The sequence below is a fragment of the Lycium ferocissimum genome, chromosome 12 (assembly GCF_029784015.1).
Source record: "Lycium ferocissimum isolate CSIRO_LF1 chromosome 12, AGI_CSIRO_Lferr_CH_V1, whole genome shotgun sequence".
Classification (NCBI taxonomy): Eukaryota; Viridiplantae; Streptophyta; class Magnoliopsida; order Solanales; family Solanaceae; genus Lycium; species Lycium ferocissimum.
The window spans coordinates 43515545-43539450 of record NC_081353.1 but is presented as its reverse complement, the minus strand read 5'-3'; the positions used below and the strand labels follow the sequence as shown (position 1 = coordinate 43539450).

The 23906-nt window shown below is 35.6% G+C and overlaps 2 protein-coding genes and 1 long non-coding RNA gene across 3 annotated transcripts in view; 1 reads left to right on the top strand and 2 right to left on the bottom strand.

Annotated features, from left to right (window-relative positions):
* Nucleotides 1-290: 290 nt before the first annotated feature.
* LOC132039642 (protein SICKLE-like) lies at nt 291-4648 on the bottom strand. Its single transcript, XM_059430144.1, has 2 exons — nt 4205-4648; nt 291-1373 (listed from the first exon to the last, which is right to left on the bottom strand). Exons 1-2 carry the CDS (start codon nt 4485-4487, stop codon nt 637-639), a joined length of 1020 nt encoding a protein of 339 aa, XP_059286127.1. The 5' UTR covers nt 4488-4648; the 3' UTR covers nt 291-636.
* Nucleotides 4649-14143: 9495 nt separating this feature from the next.
* On the bottom strand, nt 14144-15189 carry LOC132040840 (uncharacterized). Its single transcript, XR_009410794.1, has 2 exons — nt 15071-15189; nt 14144-14337 (listed from the first exon to the last, which is right to left on the bottom strand). It is a non-coding gene; the product is annotated as an uncharacterized LOC132040840 (long non-coding RNA).
* A 3077-nt stretch (nt 15190-18266) lies between these two features.
* LOC132040753 (probable aminotransferase TAT2) overlaps nt 18267-23906 on the top strand; it is a 7690-nt gene continuing 2050 nt past the window's right edge. Inside the window, exons 1-5 of the mRNA XM_059431429.1 lie at nt 18267-18473; nt 19983-20142; nt 21036-21375; nt 22050-22268; nt 22669-22728. Coding sequence (XP_059287412.1) covers nt 18350-18473; nt 19983-20142; nt 21036-21375; nt 22050-22268; nt 22669-22728 — 903 coding nt within the window. The 5' untranslated portion in view covers nt 18267-18349. The remainder of the gene's footprint in view (nt 18474-19982; nt 20143-21035; nt 21376-22049; nt 22269-22668; nt 22729-23906) is intronic.

Here is a 23906-nt window from a genome sequence, read left to right as displayed (position 1 = left end):
ATGACAAGTATGAGTTGTTTGGTAAACGACCCCTTAGCTCAAATCTTTGACGATACAAAAGGCAGCTCCTCGTCTCCTTTATATGCCACAGGAGAAGAGTATAAAGAAGGCAAATGAGAGCTCGTAAAAACAACCACTCAGTTGTTGTTCCAATATACAACAAGGGAAACAGACTGAAAATTTGTCAATTGTTAAATGTTGTCACCATAAACATTGGTGGAGCACTCATCCACAACATTACTAGATGCTTTTAAAAGATAATAGGAACTACTAGATTCTGCACTACAGCATTCATCTATAACAATTTATTGCAAGAACACTCTGTTTCTCATAATTTCCTAGCCAGATCCTAAGATTAGGATATCCACCATGTAAAAGATCATAAAATTACAAAAAGAGAGCATGAAAGTTAGATATACGAAGAGAGAAGAGCTGAACGAGTTGACAAGTAACAATTACTAAATTGAAGCTCGGAGCATAAAAACCTATTAACTTCGAACTCACACGATACATAGAAAATCCCTTTTTTCCCAAGATTTACAGGGTAATGGAATGCTATAACAGCACAATTCAGGTGACACACGGACAGGAACTAATCAGCTTTCGACGTTTAGCTCACAATAAAAGTCAAAAAACTCAACTGCCAGATCCAGCATTCCCAGCCTCACTGCTAGCTGCTTCATTAAATGAGGCAGACAAATACTCAGCAAGGCTTTGCTGAGGAATGGATTTTACTGGATCATCTGGCAATTTGGCCTTTTTTGCGCTAATGGATGGTGGAAGCCAGTCAGGTTTTAATGGCTTCCAGATAACTGGCTTCAACTCTTCCCATGGATCTTCTACCATTGACTTTGAATAATACAAATCTGGTCTAGACTCTGCGGATGATGTGCATCCATGGGAACCTCTTCCCCTCCCACCACTTCGAAACGAACCAGGACTAGAGTTATTACCCCTCCATTGGCTCCTGCCTTGCCCCGAACCTTGGTAAGGGCTGCTTCTGTGCGCTGAACGTTGGTTAGGGCTGCCTCTATATCCTGAACCTTGGTAAGGGCTGCCTCTATATCCTGAGGCAGGTTGCGCGCTACCTTGTCCATAATTAAAACTAGGTCTTCCACCTTGATGAAAGCCAGGACTGGCAAAGTTGCCACCTGGTGAAGAATTAGGTGGAAAGTAGTTGTTAGATGTGCCAAAAGAGCTATCCCATGCATTAGGGGAGCGAATTTGTGGTGTGCCAACAGGACTATTTTGCCCAGGGTTTCCACGAGGATTAAAAGTATTATGGACTCCTTGTGACTGCGGTCTCTGATCTACGGGATAGTTGCCTCGAGCAGCATAAATTGGAGACTGGGGGTACTGAGGGTGCCTTGGTCCTGAAAAAATCATGTAAAAAGGGGTCCGTTTATACAAAAAATATATTAGGATAATTGCACAAAGAGACAATTCATAGTGATGGTATTAGCCACGGCCAAACTAATCAGAAAAACTATTGCTACCATGATATCAATATTTCACATAACATACTATATAGATGAGAACCTTTTGTCTTTTGCTAAGTCACAGATGGGTAACTTTTTCTATAGGCTGAAGTTTGTTGCCTTTTTAAACTGATCTCATGAAACTTTTAAACTTTTTCCTTCTCAATCTTACATGATACTAAAACCAAAGTATAAGTAGATATCCCATATAAACAAGATCAACAACTGCCAGAGGTTTAGCCAAAAGCTTGGCCTAATGGCAATAAGTTGTAAGCTCAGTGTTGGAATTTGTCTTAACCAAAAATATGAAAACAACTAAACTATTTCCTAATATGGAATAAAGCATGTATGCTACTGAGCTAATTTCTCTTGAGTAAAATATTCTTGTTGGCATATTGTAAAGCACTTTCTCCCCAACTGAGACTTTAAGCCTCTTAAGAACATTGCCTCCTTTCAGCCCCAACAGACAAAAGAAACTGAAAAATCAACTAAAAGACCTATTCTAGCTGACTCAAACATCTCAAATGAGATAGCTTCGGATAAGCTTAGACAAGGCCAGGCTTGGAGAGAAGAATCAATGTTAATCATGGATGAAGTCATGTGCTCAGATAAATGTGGTGGTTCAAACAATGGAATGCAGAGTGATCCCAATGAGAAGCATTCTATTATTTGACTCTCAATTTAAAAGATAAAATATAAAAGAGGAGGGGGAAAATGACTTTTTGCTATTTTAACTCATCTCCACTAGTGATCATCGTTCTTTTGGTTGTCCTTATCTTCTTCTTTATCACAATGTTGTAACGCATGTTCTAAAACTATTAAGTTTTACTGCTGTTGATTTACTTCTTTTTCCCATTTTCAAACAGATTTACTGTCCTTTTTCTTCGAGAATGTAAGTCCTCTTACTTTTTATATAAGGTAAGAATTTTATAAAGGCTGGGCGAATCTCCTTATATAGGTATACCAAAAAGTAGAGTAGCCTAGACAAAAATATGGTACAAAGATCACCCACTCATCTATACAAACAAGAACCTCATCAATGCAACAAAAAGAAATTAGAGACGTGAGACTACTCCACAAATGTACAAAATAATTCTCGACCCTTCCAAAAGCTACCATATTTCTCTCCCTCCACATAACCCACGTAAGAGTTAGTGGGTCTTCTCTTCCTTCTTCCCTGGTGTCTGGGACAGCTTATGCACACCTCGATTAATTCCACGAGGTACCAACTACTTCCCACCAGCACAGATACCGAGCAACTCTGTCCACCAAGGCGTGGACAAATGGAAAGAAACCACTTAATGTCTTTTCTTCCTCTGGGATTTTAAACCTGAGACCTCATGGTTCTCAGTCCACTTCATTGACCATTAAGCCACACCCTTGGATGCAGGTCTTGTCTTCCTTCTTTTGAAGTTCTAGCTTTGCAACTCCTCTTATTCTACTATTTCTAGTTCTGGTTTTCTCTTTTGTAGTTCTGCTTCTCTCTTCTATCTCTTAGTACAATCACTAAATTAATCAAAGATGAAATTGATGCTTCCAAATTAATTCTTTTGTTGGTTGATTAACTAAAACTGAAGAAAATTGATTTGTGATTTAAGATATCTTTTGATGCTCTGGTATGTATTGTTAATCATGGTTACTATGAGGAGTTGGGTTTACATCGTTGTATATTGGATGCTAACTAGAAATTCTACTTGCATTTTTTATCATCATAAGTACTTAATCCATATGCGTCTGTATGAACTTCACTTCTCACTTTTCACTTCAAGCCCCGTGGACATTGTACTTATTTGCACTGTTTGCTCTTAAAAACACTGACCTCAGTAATGATCGGACACTATCTCAATCTCAAAACTAGTATCAATCAACTGCATCCAAGTGGGTTGAAACCCTGAGGTCTAGGTTCAAATATCAGCAGAGACAAAAACACTAGGTGATTTCTTCCTATATGTCCAAGCCTTGGTGTACAGAGTTATCCGGTAACTGTGCTGGTGGGAGGTAGCAGGTACAGAATTAGCCGAGGTAAGATGGTTAGAAATCCTTTCTATTTACAACCTAATCGCTTTTTCTAACCTAGTGGATAAATCAAAAATACAGAAACAAAAACAACAATTGGACCAGAGAATGTGATTGCATTATGAGGTCTCATTGAACAGATTAAGCAAGCTCAAATTGACGTAACATGCCCAAACTGGGCCGGACACCACCGTTAAAAGGGTTGTCCGATGCACAAAGCATCCCGCATTAGTAGGGTCCTGGAAAGGGCCGCAGTGCAGGGGCTCGTGACGTAGACAGCTTACCCAAATGCAAGCATTAGTGGCTGCTTCCACGGCTCAAAACCGTGACATATAGGTCACATGGATACAACTTTACCGTTGCTCCAAGGCTTCCCTTCAGCTTTTCAAAATATGGAGTAAAACATAATTTGAAGGTTTCACCGGGATTTGAACTTGAGTAACTGGATACAGAGTCCAAAGTCTTGACCACTAGATCCGGACACCACGGTTATTAAAAAAAAAAAAAAAAAAAAACTTGTATCAATCAACTATGCTTCAAAACAAATCAGATTAGGCAATATCTAGTCTTCTAAGGCAAGTATAGTCACACAAGATCAGATGTATTCACAAAAAATACTTCACAAAACTACCCCTAACAACATCCATCAACATATACTAATTTGCACAAGTAAAAAAAAAGAGAACTTTTATCAAAAAACAAGAAATTACTTGGAGGGGGTGTGTAACACTGTTGATTAACCTGAGGGCTAACATTGTTGTTACTCCTTTTATTAGCAGAAAAAGCAGCCATGGGGTCAGTATAATAGTCAAATCTTGGTCTTTGCATAACATAACTTTCAGTTTTCCCTACAGGAGAATCAATTAAAGGATTTGTAAGACCAAAAGATGATGAACCCATAGAACTATTAGCAGTTTCATTGTAATTTCCACTTTGTGAAGCTTCCATTCTCATAGCTTTTAGTCTTTCCTTTCTCTTTTCTGACTCTTCCATTATCAAGAATCAATTTTTTCCTCAAAAATAAAAAGGTGGGGTTGTTATATATGTAGAAAAGGTGTAATCTTTATGGTGGGGGGCTTAATTGTGCTATGATTTTGTAGGTTAAATTGGAATGGAGAAGGAAATAGAAATCCCAGTTCTTGAATCCCTAGCACTTTATGTGTACAATCTATCAAAATATACCAATTTTATCCCTTAAAGATTAATGACGATTATGCCACTGCTTTCATGCTGAGTTGCTCAAATGCTAGATGGGTATTTTTGGAATTTAGATGAGGAACGTTTTTTCTTATTTTTTCTCTGATTCTTTTTTTTTTTTTTTTGGGTGAAATTTTTCCCCATTATTGTTGGTCTATTTCAGATTTCCTGTATTTTGCTTCTTTGCTCACCGGCGGAGTTAAGTTTTTCACTTAGAGAGTCTAAAATATGAAAACGTAAAGGAAATTCAAATCCATGATATATAATTATATATAAAATAATTTTAATCTCGTTATAAAGTATAATTTTTTATCGAAGGGAGTTCGGATGAATATATAATGTAATTCTTGAATTTTTGTTCCAAACAAGAATCAATATTTCCCCAAAAGCTAAAAAGGAGAAAACTTTAGATAATTAGATGGGGTTGTTATATATACAGAAAAGATGTAATCTTTACGGTGGGTTTTGGGTTGGGAGCTTAATTGTGCTATGATTTTTGTATTTTGTAGGTTAAATTGGATTGGAGAAGGAAACAGAATTTTCAATTCTTGAATCCCTAGTGCTTTATGTTTATGAAGTCGAGAAACAACATCAATGGTCCCTTACGTTTAAGGGTACACTCAAAATAGTCCTCTTATGTATGCACTTAACAGTTTTGGTCCTTTAACTTTATCATAAGTTAGTAAAAATGGTCCTTTATGTTTGAGGATAGGTTCAAAATAGTTCCTTAAATATGCCTTTGCAATTTTAGTCCTTTAAGTTTGCCAAAAGTTAACACTTCTAGTCTCCGGCAAAATATTTTCCGAACTTAGTTTATTAGATCGTCAGGAACTATACAAAAGAAAAAAAAAAATTAGCGAGAACTCATATTTAGAGCTATACACTACTAAAAAAGTTAAATACCTCGGAACAAAACTGATGAATGTCCGTTGGTTATAGGACAAAACCGAAAAACAATCGATGGACTTGATAATATCAGAAATGTCTCGAAACACAAAAAACAACAGACTCCATCGATCAAAACTGAGGAAGTCTATCAACTAGGTAAAATAGACAAATAATCTAGCCATCAATCTAAAGAGAAAATGGCAAAAATGGCCCCTAAAGGTTAATGACGATTAAGCCACTACGTATGTGCTGAGTAGCTTAAATGTTTGATGGGTATTTTTGGAATTTAAAAAATGAACCTTTTCTACTCTTTCTTTTTTCTCCTTTTTTTAGGTGAACTTTTATACCTAATATAGTTGGTCAATTTCAGATTTCTGGGAGTTTTGCTTCTCTACTTGATGTATCTATCATTTGTTTCTTTTGGAAATGCACACTCTCGTTATGTCTTTTTCTTGATTTATAGCTTGTTCAAGTTTTTGAATGTGTATATATAATAGATGATGGATCCCTGTGGTGAAAATCTTGCCTCCGTCATTGTGCATAATAATAAGTAAAAATTTACTTGTACCTGATGTTTATCGCATATGATATTTACTCATAACAATATGTGGATATGAATAAGATGTCCTTAAATTAGACTAGATAGTATTAATATTCACCTCACAATAATTATTAATCACATAACTATCTTATATTATAATCATTCAATGGATAAATAATCTCCGCAGTATAATCCTCGCGCAACGAGACCATAGACTAACAGCCAAGTTGCAGGTGGAAAAAGATTTATAAATTTTATTATATTTAAACTAATACTCTAATCTTTATTAATATTTGGTCTCTCTCTCTCTCTCTCTCTCTCTCTCTCTCTAAGAAAACCCAACGGTCTTCTTTCCATCCCCTACCTCCGCCCACCCCGCCCCGCCCACCCCCATCCCCAACTCCAGCCAGCAGCCTCCCGGAGGCCGCTCCAGGTAAATTCTCTCTCTCCTAGGGTTTGTGACAGCCCTATATCCCCCCCCCTCCCCCAATCTTCTTCTCCTATTTTCTCTCCTTTCTCCTTTCTTCTTTCTTCTTTCTTGTGTTTCCCGCTCCTTTTTTCGCCTCTTGGGGCCCGCGAATCCATCTCCCAAGATTCGAGTTTACGCGTGAACAGTGATTCCGAGGTGAACAGTGAAAATGGCGTGAGCAGTTCCGGCAGATTTGAGTTTATGGCGTGAACAGTGATTCCGGTGTGAACAATGACTTCTGTTACACCTCTCGTTTTATTGCAAGGAGATTTTGGCTTATTGGTGGTGTGTACCTTCGGTTCGGTAATCCGCACCAGAGCTTTGGACATGAGATATTTTACTTTGTATGTGTACAGGAGTATAAGTATGCATTCTTGACATTACGAGGGAATTAGAAGTGAAACGAATCGAATCGGAGCAAAACGGAGCAGTTCAGAAAAACTGATGAAACCAGTCAGGGTCGACGGCCCAGTGACGACCGTCGACACGTCGATGAGCCGTCGTCTGGCACCGTCGACGAGGTTCTGCAATCAGACATTTCAGGCGGCAGTTCGACGGGGCATGTCGACTGACCGTCGACGCGTCAACGATCGTCGGCCCTGCTCGTCGACCCGCGGATCTGGATCTTTCGAGCCTTGGTTATAAATATAAGATGCCACGTTTTTATTTCATTATTTTCCCAAAAACAGATCCTATATCTCTCTAGAACCCTCTAAAACCCTCCCTCTATTTTCTACAATAAATCTATACCAAGAAATCAAGATCAAAAGCAAGATTAAGAGATTCATATACTAAGAAGCCTATTAGGGTTTGTGAAGAGTAAGAATTTCTTTGGTATACAAGTGGGGGATTTCATTCTAATGGAGTAGAATTGACTCAAGGCTTATTCCTAAGTGATTAAGGTGAGTTGTATGTTTATTTCACGTTATTAAAAGTATAGAGAGGTTAAAAGACTTGGATTATGGAAGGGAGGAGAATATGGAGTGCAAATATGAAAATAATGATATTCTTGAATCATAGTTCTTGATATGTAATGAGTATAATCTTGCTATAAATAGTATTAAAGATGTTGTAGAGGCATTGGATGAGGACGGATACGGTATAGTGCTATAGTTAGGGTTATAAAGGAGTTTGATAGGGAATATTGAGCATTTAATAATGTCTAGCTTGATGAAGTTGTTGATTAAGATATTGTGGGTGTTGTTATTGATGTTGGGAGTTGTTTATTATGTAGGGGAAAGTCATCGAATAAAGGAGATGTTACCCAATTTTCGTCAGCTTTAGCTTAAGCTTAAGTATGTTTTCGATTATCTAATTTTAGTACGAACTCTCTTGAATGTAGAAACGTGAATATTGGAGGGAAGCGTTCAAGTGATAAAGTTAGCAAAATATAAAGGTATGTAAGGCTAGTCCCTTCTTTTCTAAGGCATGATTCCTATGGCATGACTTCCTTTATTATTCCATGACCTTCTTACATTCCAAAAAATATGAGTCAATGTTTATAAAGAGCTTCTTATGAGACAAAGATAAAAGATATGTCGAAAGTATGATAATGATGATGATGAGTCTGAGCTAGAGATCCTAAAGCTTATGATATGATATTTCCATGAAGCTAATGATCCTTGTACAATTCTTTGATGTTATTCATTATTGCTAGACCCGCCTTATGATGCTAGTTCCTTCAAGGTGAGGTATGATGATTATGATGACTCCATAATGGAATTGGGGGTTCTCGACCTTACGTCACCTCGACATAGTTATAGATTATCTTTGAGTTCTAATGCATGCTTTATGATAAGTATATGAGGATAAGATTACACTGTGCCTAAATGGCCGGACATGTCACCGTGAAGGCGGACTGCATACGATTACACCGTGCCTAGAAGGCCGGACATGACACCACTAGTGGGCGGAGTGCGATGGTTACCCGAACGCGGGTTAACAATGATGCTATATGTGATATGCATAACATGTGTTTTTTAAAAGGGTAAGCAGGTTGTATCTTCACCTCATGCTCCATTATTTCTCTATTATGTTAGTATTATTCATGCCTTACATACTCAGTACAATGTTCGTACTGACGTCCTTTCTTTTTGGAGGTTGTGTTCATGGCCACAGGCAAACAGGGAGACTGTGCAGATTCGTAGGAGCTTATTAGCGGATTCACAGGAGCACTCCACTATTCCGGAGGTGTTACTCATGATCATATTCTTTTGTGTATATGTTTGGGCACGACGGGGTCCTGTCCCGTCTTTATGTCTAGTACTCTAGTAGAGGCTCGTAGATACGTACGTGTGGGTAGTAGATGTCCCATGATGATCACATTGTATATTTGTATCTTATTTTGATAGCCCGAGGGCCGTATGCATATGATTGTAGATATGTTTTGGAAGTGATAAAGGTTTCATTATGGCTAGTTGTGCTGAGAATTGTAAATGCATTTAAGGTGAGTATCATGATTAGTACGAGTGGTGCTCGGTAGTCAGCTTCGGGTACCCATCATGGCCCCCTCTAGGCTGGTCGTGACAACTTCGACGTGAACAGTGAAACAGCGTGAGGTGTTCTGTCTAACTGGAATTGGTACCTCCGGTTGCATCTCTTAATTCTCTGTTTTTTTATCCTTGTTGCTAATTTACATTCTTGCATTACTTATATCGTTCTTGTCGTAGTATTTAGACTTTTATGTAGATTATTGCTAACTTGTGTTTTAGTATTGATTCTTCCCTATTTAAGTAGTTTTTATTTGCTTTACTAGCTTTGGTAGGCGATAGTAGACTAGGGTCATGTTCTCGGATGGGGGTGAAGGTTGGAGGGGGTAGGTAGGTTAAGGGAGTTTCTAGTCTGCGAGTAGGGTCTTGGAATATTGGGACTTTATCGAGGAAGTCCATCGAACTAGTTAAGATTCTTAAGAAAAGGAGGATTAACATAGCTTGTGTCCAGGAGACTAAATGGGTAGGATCCAGGGCTAAAGATGTGGACGAGTATAAGCTATGGTTCTCAGGTAGGTCGAGGGATAGGAATAGGATAGGTATTTTGGTAGATAGTGACTTAAGAGACCAGGTGGTTAGGGTTAAGAGGGTCAATGATAGGATAATGACGATTAAGCTGGTCGTTAGAGGGTTTATTTTGCACATTATTAGTGCTTACGCGCCTCAAGCGGACTTGGGAGATGAGGAGAAGAGACGTTTTTGGGAGGATTTGGACGAAATGGTTGGAGGTAAACCGCCCACTGAGAAGCTATTCATAGGAAGAGATTTCAATGGACACATCAGATCAATTTCGGGGGGATATTACGATGTGCATGGAGGTTGTGGTTTCGGGGACAGGAACAGAGGAGGAGTTGCACTGTTGGATTTCGCAAAAGCCTTTGGGCCGATGGTAGCCAATTCAAATTTCTCGAAGAAGGAGGAGCACTTGGTAACCTTTCGTAGTTCGGTGGCTAAGACGCAAATAGACTTTTTACTCCTTAGGAAGGGCGATAGAGGTCTCTGTAAAGACTGCAAGGTGATTCCGAGTGAGAGCCTAACGACCCAGCATAAACTCTTGGTGATGGACTTGGAGATCAAGATGAGGAAGAGAAAGAAGGTCGTGGATGGCAGGCCTAGGATCAAATGGGGGAGTTTGACCATGACAGGTGCCCTGGAGATGGGGGAGAAGTTGAGGGCTATGAGAGCTTGGGAGAGTAGTGGGGAGGCGACCGACATGTGGGATAGGACGGCCAGTTGCATTAGGGAAGCAGCTAGAGAGGTGTTGGGGGTCTCGAAGGGTAGCCATTATCGGCACTGAGGGGACTGGTGGTGGAATGGAGAAGTTCAAGAGAAGCTGGAAGCAAAAAAGGTAGCGTATGCGAAGTTGGTAGACAGCAAGAATGATGAGGAGAAGCGGACGAATAGGGAATTGTATAAGAGGGCGAGGAAGGAGGCAAAGTTAGCGGTTACAGCGGCAAAAATAGCAACTTTTGAACGCCTGTATGCAGAACTAGAGGACAAAGGCAGGGATAAGAAGTTGTATCGATTAGCCAAGGCGAGGGAGAGGAGGGCACGTAACTTGGATCGGGTGAAGTGTATCAAGGACGAGGATGGTAGGGTACTGGTGGAGGACACTCTCATCAGACAGAGATGGCAGTCATACTTCCATGAACTCTTGAACGACGAAGGGGACAAAGACATCGTGTTGGGAGATTTGGAATACTCCGAGAGATGTCGTAATTTTAGATATTGTAGGAGTATAAAGATTGAGGAAGTTAAGGGTGTTGTTTGTAGGATGAGTAGGGGAAGAGCAATAGGGCCCGACGAGATTCCTGGGAAATTTTGGAAGACTGCAAGCAAGGCAGGTTTGGAGTGGTTGACTCGGTTATTTAATGTCATCTTTAAGACAGCTAAGATGCCCGAAGAATGGCGATGCAGTATAATGATTCCATTGTACAAGAACAAGGGCGACATTCAAAGCTGCAACAACTATAGAGAGATCAAGCTGCTAAGCCACACTATGAAAGTGTGGGAAAGGGTGGTGGAGATAAGGGTGCGGACAGACGTGTCTATTTTAGAGAACCAATTCGGATTTATGCCGGGGCACTCTACTATAGAAGCTATTCATCTTGTACGGAGACTGGTGGAGCAGTATAAGAAGAGGAAGAGGGACTTGCACATGGTGTTCATCGACCTAGAAAAGGCATACGACAAAGTGCCGAGAGAGGTTCTATGGTGATGCTTGAAGGCTAGAGGTGTCCCTGTGGCGTACATTAGGGCGATCAAGGACATGTATGATGGGGCCAAGACCAGGGTAAGGACTATGGGAGGAGACTCGGAGCACTTCCCAGTTATGATGGGGTTGCACCAGGGATCAGCTCTTAGCCTATTTTTATTTTTCTTAGTGTTAGATGGATTGACGCGGCAAATTCAAGGTGAGGTGCCATGGTGTATGTTATTCGCGGATGACATAGTCCTGATTGACGAGACTCGTAGCGGAGTTAACGCTGTCTGGAGGTTTGGAGACAAACCCTAGAGTCTAAAGGGTTCACGTTGAGTAGGACCAAGACAGAGTACTTAGAGTGCAAGTTCAGTGATGTAGTCCATCAGGCTGACGTGGAAGTGAAGCTTGGCACCCAGGTCATATAGAAGAAAGATAGTTTCAAGTATCTTGGGTCTATTATACAAAGAAATGGGGAGATTGATGATGACGTCACACATCGTATTGGTGCATTGTGGATGAAATGGAGGTTTGCCTCCGGAGTGTTGTGCGACAAGAAGGTGCCACCAAAACTTAAAGGCAAGTTCTACAAAGTGGTGGTTAGACCGACTATGTTGTATGGGGCGGAGTGTTGGCCAGTTAAGAAGTCTCACGTTCAGAATATGAAAGTGGCGGAAATGAGAATGCTGCAATGGATGTGTGGGAACACTAGGAGCGATAGGATTAGGAATGAAGTTATCTGAGACAAAGTAGGAGTAGCCTTGATGGAGGACAAGATGCGGGAAGCGAGGCTGAGATGGTTTGGGCATGTGATGCGGAGAGACGCAAATGCCCCAGTGCGGAGGTGTGAGAGGCTAGCTATGGACGATTTCAGAAGAGGCAGAGGTAGAGGTAGGTCGAAGAAGTATTGGGGAGAGGTGATTAGACAGGACATGGCGCATCTCCAGCTTACCGAGGACATGACCTTAGATAGGAGGGTATGGAGGACTCAGATCAGGGTAAAAGACTAGTAGGTAGTCGCGTTTATCCTTTCTTGCGAGTAGCTGCATTGATCTTTAGTTTTTTTGTCCCTTAATTTCTGCGAATATCTGTTTGCACAGAATGGTCTATTATGGCTTATTCACTTTCGTTGTTTTCATTTTCATAATTGCTTTGAATTGTTTGCCCGTATCTAATCTTTCCTATGCCTTTTCTTAAGCCGAGAGTCTTAGGAATAGCCTCCTACCAAGGTAGGGGTAAGGTCACAGACACTCTACCCTCCCTGACCCACGTTCAGGATTCATGGGTATGTTGTTGTTGTTGTAATACTTTAATCTTTATGTATCGAACAATTAACTATTTTTATACTGATAATGCGTCGTCTTGGCTGTGTAATCTTATTATGCAGATTTACTTAAGTTTGTTATGAATATCTTTAGATTCAATGTATGGGACAATGCTGCAAGTAATTTCCGATTGATCGAGAGCAAGATTAAGGGCTAAAAACACAATGATCGAGAAAGGCATATTAATAGAATTATAAAGAACTAGCTAATTAAGAAGACTTCTCATCCAATAAACGTCTACTAAAATGGTTATTATGTTCTTATGTATGGTTAGTAAGGCCATCTCCGAACCTTGCACCATTTTTTACACCAAATGCTATTTTGGTGTAAAAAATGGTCTTTTGGAGCTCCAACCTAGCACCATTTCTTGCACCATTTTGTTGTGTGAATAGTGTTGCACCAAATTTGGTGCAACACTATTCATCCACACCATTACTATTCATCAATATTTTATTATTATTTTTTATTATATATTTTTTTATTATATAAAACTTTTAATTTAACATATTATAAATTTTAATTTTTTCATTTAGGTCCCTAATATATCTAAATATTTTTTATGTAATATCTTTATAATATTAATTTTTACATCTTAATCTTGGAGTGTAATTTTTATAAATTAATTTTCGTATATATTATTTTTATATAAAAATGTAAGTTAATTTTATTATAAGTTATAATTGTATAAAAAAATATAACCATCACAAAAATGAAAAGTGGAAATATAAAATATAATATGTTATTAATAAATAACACAATGTTCACTAACATAATAATTTAGAATTGAAAATACATTAAAATTAAAACTGAAAATACATTAAAATTAAAACACAATGTTCAATAACATAATACATTAAAATTATAACACAATGTTCAATAACACAATAACTCTATTTTATCAATGATTTCACTTTTATTTGAATTATCCATTAATATGTATAACGTATAATATTTGCTTACAATTTATATTATTTAAAAATTTATGGTATAAAATAATTTTATATTAAATGGTTATATAACAAAGGAATATGCATTACATGGGATGAATATATAAAAAAGACAAAAAAGAAAGGATTTGTTTTATGAAATAAAAATAAAATTTAAATAAAAAAAAATAATATAATCTATCTATATATAATAGGAAAATATAATAATAAACACAAGATTTAAAGATTTTAAAAATTCTTATTTAAAATTATAAATTATGAAAAAAAAAACTTGCAGCAAATAAAAAAAAAAGGGCAGTTTCAATCAAAAATAAAACAGAACTACCATCAGCGGTTGCTAAATTTATGGAAGACACCCAAAAATTACATCAAGCGGTTTCTATCCTCTTCTTTCAGGTTTCAATTACGTACATTTGTGCCCAGAATTTGATTTGAGATCCTTTCTTCTGGATTTCTCCCTTTTTGAGTTCAGCAAATTAGCTTTCTTTTTTAAAGTTTGTTCAAGATTCAACTTTTATTTGGTATTTTCCAGGATATTTGCTAATGGGTTGAGAGGTTGTGTTTTGAAGGTTCCAAGTTTTTTTTTTGGGTAATTAGCTTCTGGGTTTCTCTCCTTTCGACTTCAGCAAGTTGGTTTTCTTTTTACAGTTCGTTCAAGATTCAATTTTTCAAATTTATGTTAATGGGTTGAGCGTTCGTGTTGTTTTTTATTTAGGCATTTTGAAGAAATATGTTGGGAGAACTCAATCTCCAGCAGTTTTAGTGTATGTGAATTGTTGTTTGTCTTCTTCTTTCTACCATTGCTTTGATGATTCCTTTTGTTTTTGCCTTTAGGATTTTTTGGGCCTTATTGCTTTTTGTTGGTTATTGTTGTATGCGAGATTTTGTTTGAATTGAATTGAACTTTTCTTTGTGAATTTTTTTGCAGTTTGGTTCTTGGATATGCATATCCTGCTTTTGAATGTTATAAGACTACTGAGAAAACTATATTTAATTTTTTAAAAATTCAAAATATTCTCATTCTTTTTCACTGCAATTCTTGATATCCCTTCAATTTGTTAAACCTTCTCTTTAGAAAGCATTAATTGTTTAGTTGTTCAAGTACTAATGCTGAAATACATTCTATTCAAGGGACTTTCCTATGCAAGTAAAAAAGGTCATGCAAAGATAACACTAAGTAGTTGGACTTCTGGATCCAAGTGATGCTGATTTCTTTGAAGCTATGGCAATGATGTTCATGCTGGTGAGAGGTGACAAACAAATTGGAAAAAATGCTGGTGAAGTATCAATGTCTTGCATTTCAACCTTTCATAGGTGAGATTTTGGTAGCAATAGTTATCATACTTCACAAGGTAAGGAAATGTTGTTTGTATTTAAGTTGATTATAAAATAATTTTTATTTATCACTACCTATAGATATTTTATTCCTGTGGAACAGTGCAGATGGAATTCGCTGAATTACTGCGTTCCTGTTCAGATTTTTATTTCAAATTCCTATATTCTATTATGCTAAATTACACTCGCCCCTTTTTCTGGGATGACAGGTCAGGATTACACAAAGTATTGTTTAAAATGTATTGCATCACAGAACAATTACTATGCAAGTTAACTAGCAGAATTTCAGTCTGAAAAGCTCTTTTATGTATTATACTTCTATGTGTGGTATGTTTAAGTTTTCTCATGTGCTTGCGTTGTTAATGTAGCAACAAGGTATACTATACAGTCAAAAGATTTCCTGCTATATCACTATAAAAAAAAATATGAATATTCAAAGAAGAATTATTGAGATGGAACTCAACAATACTGGCTGATTTGGTAGCTCGTATTTACTGACACATTGTTCTTGAAAATTAAATTAGAATTTCAGTTGTAATTAATTGTGTGGACTACTTTAAAATGCCACATATAAGTTTGTGGAACGAGTAGATTTGGGATCTCAAAGGCTACGGTTCACTGCTCCAAATAGGTAACGTCTTAGCCCTTTCTCTATATTTTTTTTCCTGTTTGATAGGAGTAAAAAAAATTTGTGGAAACAAATCATGTGTCCAGTCTACATCCTCCTCTAATAAAGTATGGATGAGCATTTTTGTGATAATTGGACATGATTCCAATAATAAGCCTCAGGTCAATCTAAATGGGCAACATCTTTTCCTGTCTAATATGTCATACTAATTTTTAGATTCTGATTCATGTGGTAAAATTCAAGTTCTTTGAGGATTTTGTTTCAATTTATAGATCACGTTTTAGGTGTTAATCAGTTCTCTATTTATGTTTAAGCATGGTTAGTTACAGGATGTATGTTCTCTTTGTTGAAGTCATGACTTAAAAGTTATTTATAAGCTTATATTCTAGATACACATAATACTCTGAATTAATCTTTTTGCTTATCTACTAGCTGCTAGAAGTTTACTCTTGAAAATAAATGTACATATATGATTAGTCCATTTATCCTCTTTGGCCTTTAGCATCAAGTTTGCAACGTATCCTCCCCTATTTTATGTAATTTTTTTAGTATCTGATATGCTTATAATTTCAGCTTTGTTGGAATATTTTGGTTGAGTTTTTTGCATCAAGTTGACAATTCAGGAACTGTGAAGTTATACAGCAATCGACAAACAACGACTTTGGTTGAGGAAGACAGAAAACATACAAATTTACTCAAAGTTTGATATTTGATCCTTGATCATTACATGAATTCATTTGTTCGATGAAGTTTCTAACCAAAGAGACAAGATAGAGAAAGCAGACAATTTCATGGAAGTTGGTATGAGAAGTGAAATCCAGTTGCAATTGCTTAGATTCCCGTTCCAGAGAAAGGATGGAGTTCGAAGAGAATGCTTTGTTCGTGAAGCTCATCATTTGCTTTTATTTTCTACAATAAAATCAAGCTAATTGAACAGAGGATGTGCTTTTGTTGCATATATTGTAGTGTCCTAAAAATTATGACTATCTTTGTTTAAGAAGTACCTTTAAGTTGTTTACTTTCATTGTCCAATAAAATGTAGTTTGATTACTTTTCATTACCATTTCAAGTAATATTTCTTATGATTTTTTAATTTTATAATTCTCCGCGCAACGCGTGGGTGCAGATACTAGTGTAGTATAAGAGACAGAAGACTATAAAAGGAATATTCTTTTTTGGTGTAAAAAATAGTGTAATGGGTTGGAGTTAATTTCCACCATTTTGGTGTAAAAAATGGTGCACAAGGTCGGAGATGCGCTAAATATACTTATTAGGAGATTAGTTGGGTCAGGTTGATGCTGGAAATAGGGCATCCTGTCAGCCCCTAACTCGGTTATAGGTAGCTATTTAGTAGCTCAGTTGGTTGGCTACTTGAACTTTCACCTTGTTGGTGAGGGTTCGAATCCCCACGTTGTAATCCCCTCCCCCATTTTCCTTTCCCCCTACCCCCTATGTAATTATAATTTTTTTTGAAAAAAAAAATCGGTTATAGATTTTTTGGGCTTTGATGGGTCGGTAAGGGCTACATGTTGGTATATTTTTCTTTTACTTTATATTATTATTTGAAATTATAATTGAATTTTGTAAGTGGACACAAATTTGAAAAGAAATTTAAAGGCTCAATGAGCTTTTAATTTTATTACAAAGTCAAATTCGAAGATTACAAATTAATTACAACAAGAATGTTTTAATTTCATAAACTTAAATTAGAAAAGGGGATTGGTGGTAGGGGAGGTGCCGGGGAGAGAGAAAGAAGGAACAAACAAAAAGTTTAAAAACTGAAAATTAGGAAGAAGAGTCAAATTTTCCCTTGAACTATGCGAAAGATTCAAATTTGCCATCCGTTTTAAAAAAAAAAAAAATCTTAATTGCGAGACATGTGACATCATCGGGTGCTAAGCATCTGCCATTTGAAAATAAGGATAAATTTAGTCTACATTAGTAACGGCAAGGACACATTTGATTCCACTTATTAATGAAGGGCAAATCTATTCTATTCCACCGAGTTCAGGGGCAAATTTGTTCCTTTGCCCTTTTCTCATATAAGAAGCTATTCTGACACCATAGAGGTTTTTGTCTTTTAAAAGTTGGAGGTACTTACTATTCCCTACCTATCGGATTTCGAGAGTCAAACTTTTTAATTTTGATCATAAATTTGGACATGAAATCTTTAAATTTTTTACAATAAACTTTACATATTTGAAAACTACTAAAAAGCATTATAAGTTACAATAGTTGATAATTTAAAATACTTAGAAGGCAACTGAAAAGGTTGCAGTCAAAGAAAAATTCATTGGATTCTCGAAATCCAAAAGCCGACGCATAAATCGGGACGGAGTGAGTAATTAGCAGGAGATATTATACTATTGCCGTTAGTTGTGCTAGCTTTCCTTTCCCTTTGTTTTGGTAAAATTGTCCTATATTTTTTATCTCTCAGTAAAATGATCTGAGCTACTTTTTTTTTTTTTCTTGGACACGTGGCAAAAATCAAATAGTGCATTTATCCTTACTGAATGCTATTGTACTGGAGCAGATCCGCTCACCATGGTAAACATATGGTTTTAAATTCTAAGTCAAACTAATTTGCCTTTTCCAACCCCTATAAATGTGCTCCTCCAAATTAGTTCCTTTTAATTGACTCACTTAAAAATTAGTTCTACTACTTAGTAGAAAATTGAGACGAATCCTTTTTAAACAAGTGTTAATATATTTAGGATAGTTCTAAGACTGCATTATATTGCACCACACACACACTCTCTCTTTTGAGTTCTTTGGCTTTTTCATTTGCCTTGTCGTCTTGATTCCTTTTTTCATTTTGGACAAGTGAAAATTAAATATGGAGAATATGGGAAGCCAAACAAATATTTCTTTTGGTGAAAATTACACAAACGAGGTCGAAACACTTACAAATACTTCTATCAAAGGGATTCTTGGCTTGTTGATGGACAGCATTGATGTATGTCAAGTTCAAAATTTGTTGATGGACAACATTGATGGAGGTAAAGTTGAAATTTTGTTCAAGTATAAACAATAACACGAATTTGTGCGTGCGAGGAGCGCTTTTTTTAAAAAAAAAAAAAAAAAAAACTTTTCCGCCGTATGATGGCGTTACCTTAGCATATCACCAAAATTATAGTTAGAGGGGATGTCCCAACCTCACTTACAAAGCATGGGTAACTTAGAGTCCCAAATAAAACTATAGAGTTATTAATTTGTATAGAAAACACTCCAATGAGATTAATGCAAAATAGCTCTTCTTTCTGCCCGAAAGTGAAATTCGTTCTCTTATGCAAAAATTGTTCTTCCTCTGTTTATGCCTTATAGATGCCATTTGAATATGGTCCAAAAGATAAGGTCCAACAGCTATAGAGAGGGTAATTCAGAACTAGATAGGATGTTGTATACACTTAACTATGCTCAACTAATTAAAACTACAAAGACCACAATTGACATTTATCAATAGTTGATGGATTAAACCACAAATTTTTCGAAGCCAATCTAGCTACTCTTTCTTATATAAAGTTGGTAATTAGACTTATACAAAACATAAAATTGACATTGTATACAAATTATAGTTTAAATAGTCAAAGTAATCACATAATCTCCAATTTAAGTTTTTGCTCAAGTCTTTTCAATTAATAGCACTAGTCCCGAACTTTAAATGGAAGGCAAAAAGTGCCCCATTTCGAATAATTAAGGGACAAAATTGGCTCATTTTTTTCTTGTTTTGCAGTAACCGTTAGTATGAAGGGTATCTTGAGCTATATGGCTTGTTGGAGGGCAATTTTTATCTAAAAACATAATGGCGAGGGCATTTTTGAGTAAAAAATGTAATGGCAAGGGCATGTTTGAGCCAAAAACATAACGGAGGGTAAAATTAACCCATTTTCAATAGTTTAGGGGTATTTGACCCTTTTCCCTCTTTAGAATAGAATATGTTACCTTCTAAAATAGACATGAGCTAATGACGTAAAAAATATTTGAACTGCCAATGTATATAACTTAAACTCTTATCAAATACGTTGATTCTATGGTTTCCTCAACAATAACAACAAAAGCTCTTTTTCGTCTTCAAATTCTGCAGTTAAAAATAATTAAATTACTTTCCTGCTTTTCTAGATAGAATTTTTTCACTGTAGTCTCGAAATTTTTGAAAATGTCATAAATCCATTTATAATACTATTTCCATTCAATCTCATATATAGCAATCTCGTGAAGGAAGTAGAGCCTAGATGGGGCAAATATTGATTTAACCGAAGTGTTTTAAGCAGGCATGAAGCTACCCTTGACTAAGGAGAGTCAATTGACCCACCTTTGTCAGAAAATTGCATGTGTAGATAGGTTAGATTTCCTTTAATATATATATACTATATGTTGAATTCCCTTTAGCTTAGACATGTGTTTCCTTTTTTATATTGTGAATTCACTTAATGAAAATTCTGACTCAACCACTGATATTTTTCCGACAGGTGAAGGTAAGAGGGAAGTGATCTCATTAGGAATAGGAGACCCAACAGCTCATTCTTGCTTTCACACAACTGATGCTGCTAAGGAAGCTGTTGTTGAGAGCCTTCTTCTTGACAAGTTCAATGGCTATGCTCCTACTAGTGGTCTTCCCACTGCTAGAAAGTAATGTTATATTATCTCTCTAATTGAACATGTTACATCAAGTTGTCTGTTTTATTTTTTACGTTACTGGCTAATATCATTCGTTATGAACAGTTACTTGTAATTGTCTTCTAAGTAACCTGACTATCCTGGCATATACAAAAGTTAAGCGCTCATTATATAAGTATATGATTTTCCTATACATGGATATAATCCAATATAATGTGATTTACTTGTTTCAAGTAACTTGAAAATTTAATATTCCCTTCGTCCAGGGGCGAATTTATGTGGAAAAATTGAGTCACGTGAACCCATAGTCACCCGACTAAACTCGGTATATTATGTATGTAATTCGTAAAATATATCTAATATTAACTGAAGGAACACATGGTCAAATAAGATCGAGTGGAACATTGGTTGAGTGTTGGCTTTAATCCCTTATGGTCGTGGGATCGAACGCCTACTAGATGCATTTTTGCGTCTTTTTTTATGTCACTATAAAATGGTGAACTCATCCTCTTAAAATGCTAGATTCACATATGCCTCCGTCCCAATTTATGTAAAGCTGTTATTATTTGAGGAGTCAAACAATTTTTTCTTTGAACAAATTTTCTTATTTCTTAAAAATATTTTGAATCATTAGCTATTTTGACTTGTAGTACTTTTGGTGTAGGTTTCAAATATGTATTTTATTCTCAAATATTTGAAGAATCTATACCTGAATTTATGATCAAGATTAAGTGTTTTGACCCTCGTACTTCCAACAGTTTCACATAAATTGAGATATAGGGAGTAAGTAATACTAAACGATTGAATTGTAGCTCCTAAGTTCGTGCATGCATGAATGAAAATTGCTTATTTATAAAGATTTAAGTTATATACACTGACATACATTATACCGGTGAAATGAACAGGGCAATTGCAAAGTACTTGTCCAGAGATCTTCCATATGATTTATCACCAGAAGATGTATATGTTACTGCTGGTTGCACACAAGCTATAGAAATAGCAGTGTCTATTCTTGCAAAACCTAATTCTAATATTTTGCTACCAAGACCTGGCTTCCCAACATATGCACTTTGTGCTGCTTTTAGAAATGTTGAAATAAGGTACTATGATCTTGTCCCTGATAAAAATTGGCAAGTTGATTTGAAGGCAGTTGAAGATTTGGCTGACCAAAATACTGTTGCAATTGTCGTTATAAATCCTGGAAATCCTTGTGGGAATGTCTATTCCTACGAGCATTTGGAAAAGGTGATTCTCGTTACTTCCTTCCATCCTTTTTATTTGTCATTTAAGTTTTGATACAGACGTTAATAAAATCGTTTAATAGCATTAATTATTTAGAAAATATTTAACTAAGTTAGTCTCATCTCTTCCTAAAATGAGTAAATATTGACTATATTAGTAGTGAGGGTGAAATTGAAAAAGTGCTATATTTTAGTATTGAGAACTCTTGCTTTCCTAGACAAATTTATTCGTTATATGTTTAGTGCAGAAATTTAAAGGCTTATCATATTCATTAGAACTCTTGCTTTCCTAGACAAATTTATTCGTTATATGTTTAGTGCAGAAATTTAAAGGCTTATCATATTCATTAAAGCTATTTGCTTTCTTCAAGCTTTCAATTTTGTGTTCATTCACATTTTCAAACCATATTCTTTATATAGTGTCCATATATATATATATATATATATATATATATATATATATATAGTAGAAGATATAACCTATATACACATGTTAACAATTTTTACCTTATCAGTATATTTCAATCTGTTATAGTAAATTACCTATCGTATTTTTCGCACTGATTATACATGATTACATGTAATTATCTTTGTAACTAACTTCATCACTTATTACATTTTATGTTCAGAGTTAAGGGATCACTAATCAATTTGAATTGTTTAAATTTTAATGATCAGATAGCAGAAACAGCAAAGAGAGTGAAAACACTAATCATAGCAGATGAAGTTTACGGACACCTGGCTTTTGGAGAAAATCCTTTCATATCAATGGGATTATTTAGTTCAATAGCACCAATATTAACTCTAGGTTCTTTGTCTAAGAGATGGTTAATTCCTGGTTGGAGACTTGGTTGGTTTGTCATTAACGATCCTAATAGCATCTTCAAATCCCCAAAGGTAATTTGTAATTTATTACTCCCTCTATCCGAATTTAATTATACGACACCTCTTGAATTTCGATCGTGAGTCAAATGAGCTTTTTTTACAGCGATTTTTTCATATGCCTTAAAATATTTTGATTTGTCAATTATAGTGTTAGTACTTTTTACATAGTCTCCAGGTTCCAAATATATTAATTTTATTTTTAAAAAAATTAAATTTTTATGTCCAACTTCATGGTCAAAAATACAAAATTTAAATCTCGAAATGTGCAACGTGCCACATAAATTGGGACATAGAGGTACTAACAATCTCTTTTACTTTGCAACTATAAAACAAAATGCAGACCAAAAGATTTATCGCACTAATGAATTACTATGCGATCTTAATTAACACAAGTTTTTATTTCATCTCTCAGATTGTTGAACGTATTAAGAAGTATTGCGACATAGGTGGAGGTCCTGCAACTTTCATACAGGTTCGTAGCCTATATATAATTTTAGCCTCTTTTTTATAGCTCTAAATTGAACAGTTATCTTTAGACTAATGAAGTCGTGACAATATAAATAGTATTTACACCATCAGATAATATAAATATTGACAACATTTTGTAAACATAACATTACACTATCGAATGGGAAAATTTACAAATAGCTTAATCTTTGTGATTGAAGAATAGCCACTGTCATATAGTTTCAAAATCCACAAGTGAAATTCTATGATAATGACCTGGAGTTTTACTTATTGAATTTGAAACTCCATAACAGTGGTTAATTTTCAAAGATAGGACTGAAAAGTGGCTAGTGGACGCTATTTCTACCCATTAGATATTTACTTATAGTAGCAGGTAACCTATGTACCCTATTTTCAAGATTATAAATCCCACTTTCGTGGAAAGATACGTGCAAATATCTTTTGAATGACTAGATAGTGTAAGAAATTACTTACAATATTTGTGTATATAAGTTAAACCCTAGTGTTGACACCCAATTTTGTCCCACCTTTCCTCCGAAATACCTATTTTTCGCTTCCAATAATTTTTGCAACTTTAAAAAATAATTATTTGCATTTTTTACTATAATTATTAACTATAATTAATACCGGCATTTCATTATCCTGCCATCATCTTTTACTACTGTTATTACTACCATTATTATTATTATTATTATTATTATTATTATTGTTATTGTTATTATTATTATTGTTATTATTATTATTATTATTATTTTGTTATTATTATTTACTACCAGTATTATTATTATTCGCATTTTTTATCATTCAGCACTTTTGCCATCTTATGCACACGCATCGCAATTATCTTCGCATAATTAAATAATGGCGTTTATTTACTATTGATTTTCAATATATTATCGCACAAACATATTGCGACGCCACTTTATTTTTTATCTGAGTACTAATAAATACATACTTTTATATGAGATAATATTTTAACCCATGTTAGCATATAATTAGTCAAAATGGGTCTTTTACTTAAATTTAGAAGCCCAAAATAGCACAAGAAGAAAATATATTAGCATTTTTTGGACCAAAATTCCCCATATCATTTCTAATTCACTACTCAAAATTACATTTTATTCATCACCCCCATTTTAATATCCACCTAATTTTTAATACCCACCCAACATTTTAATCCAT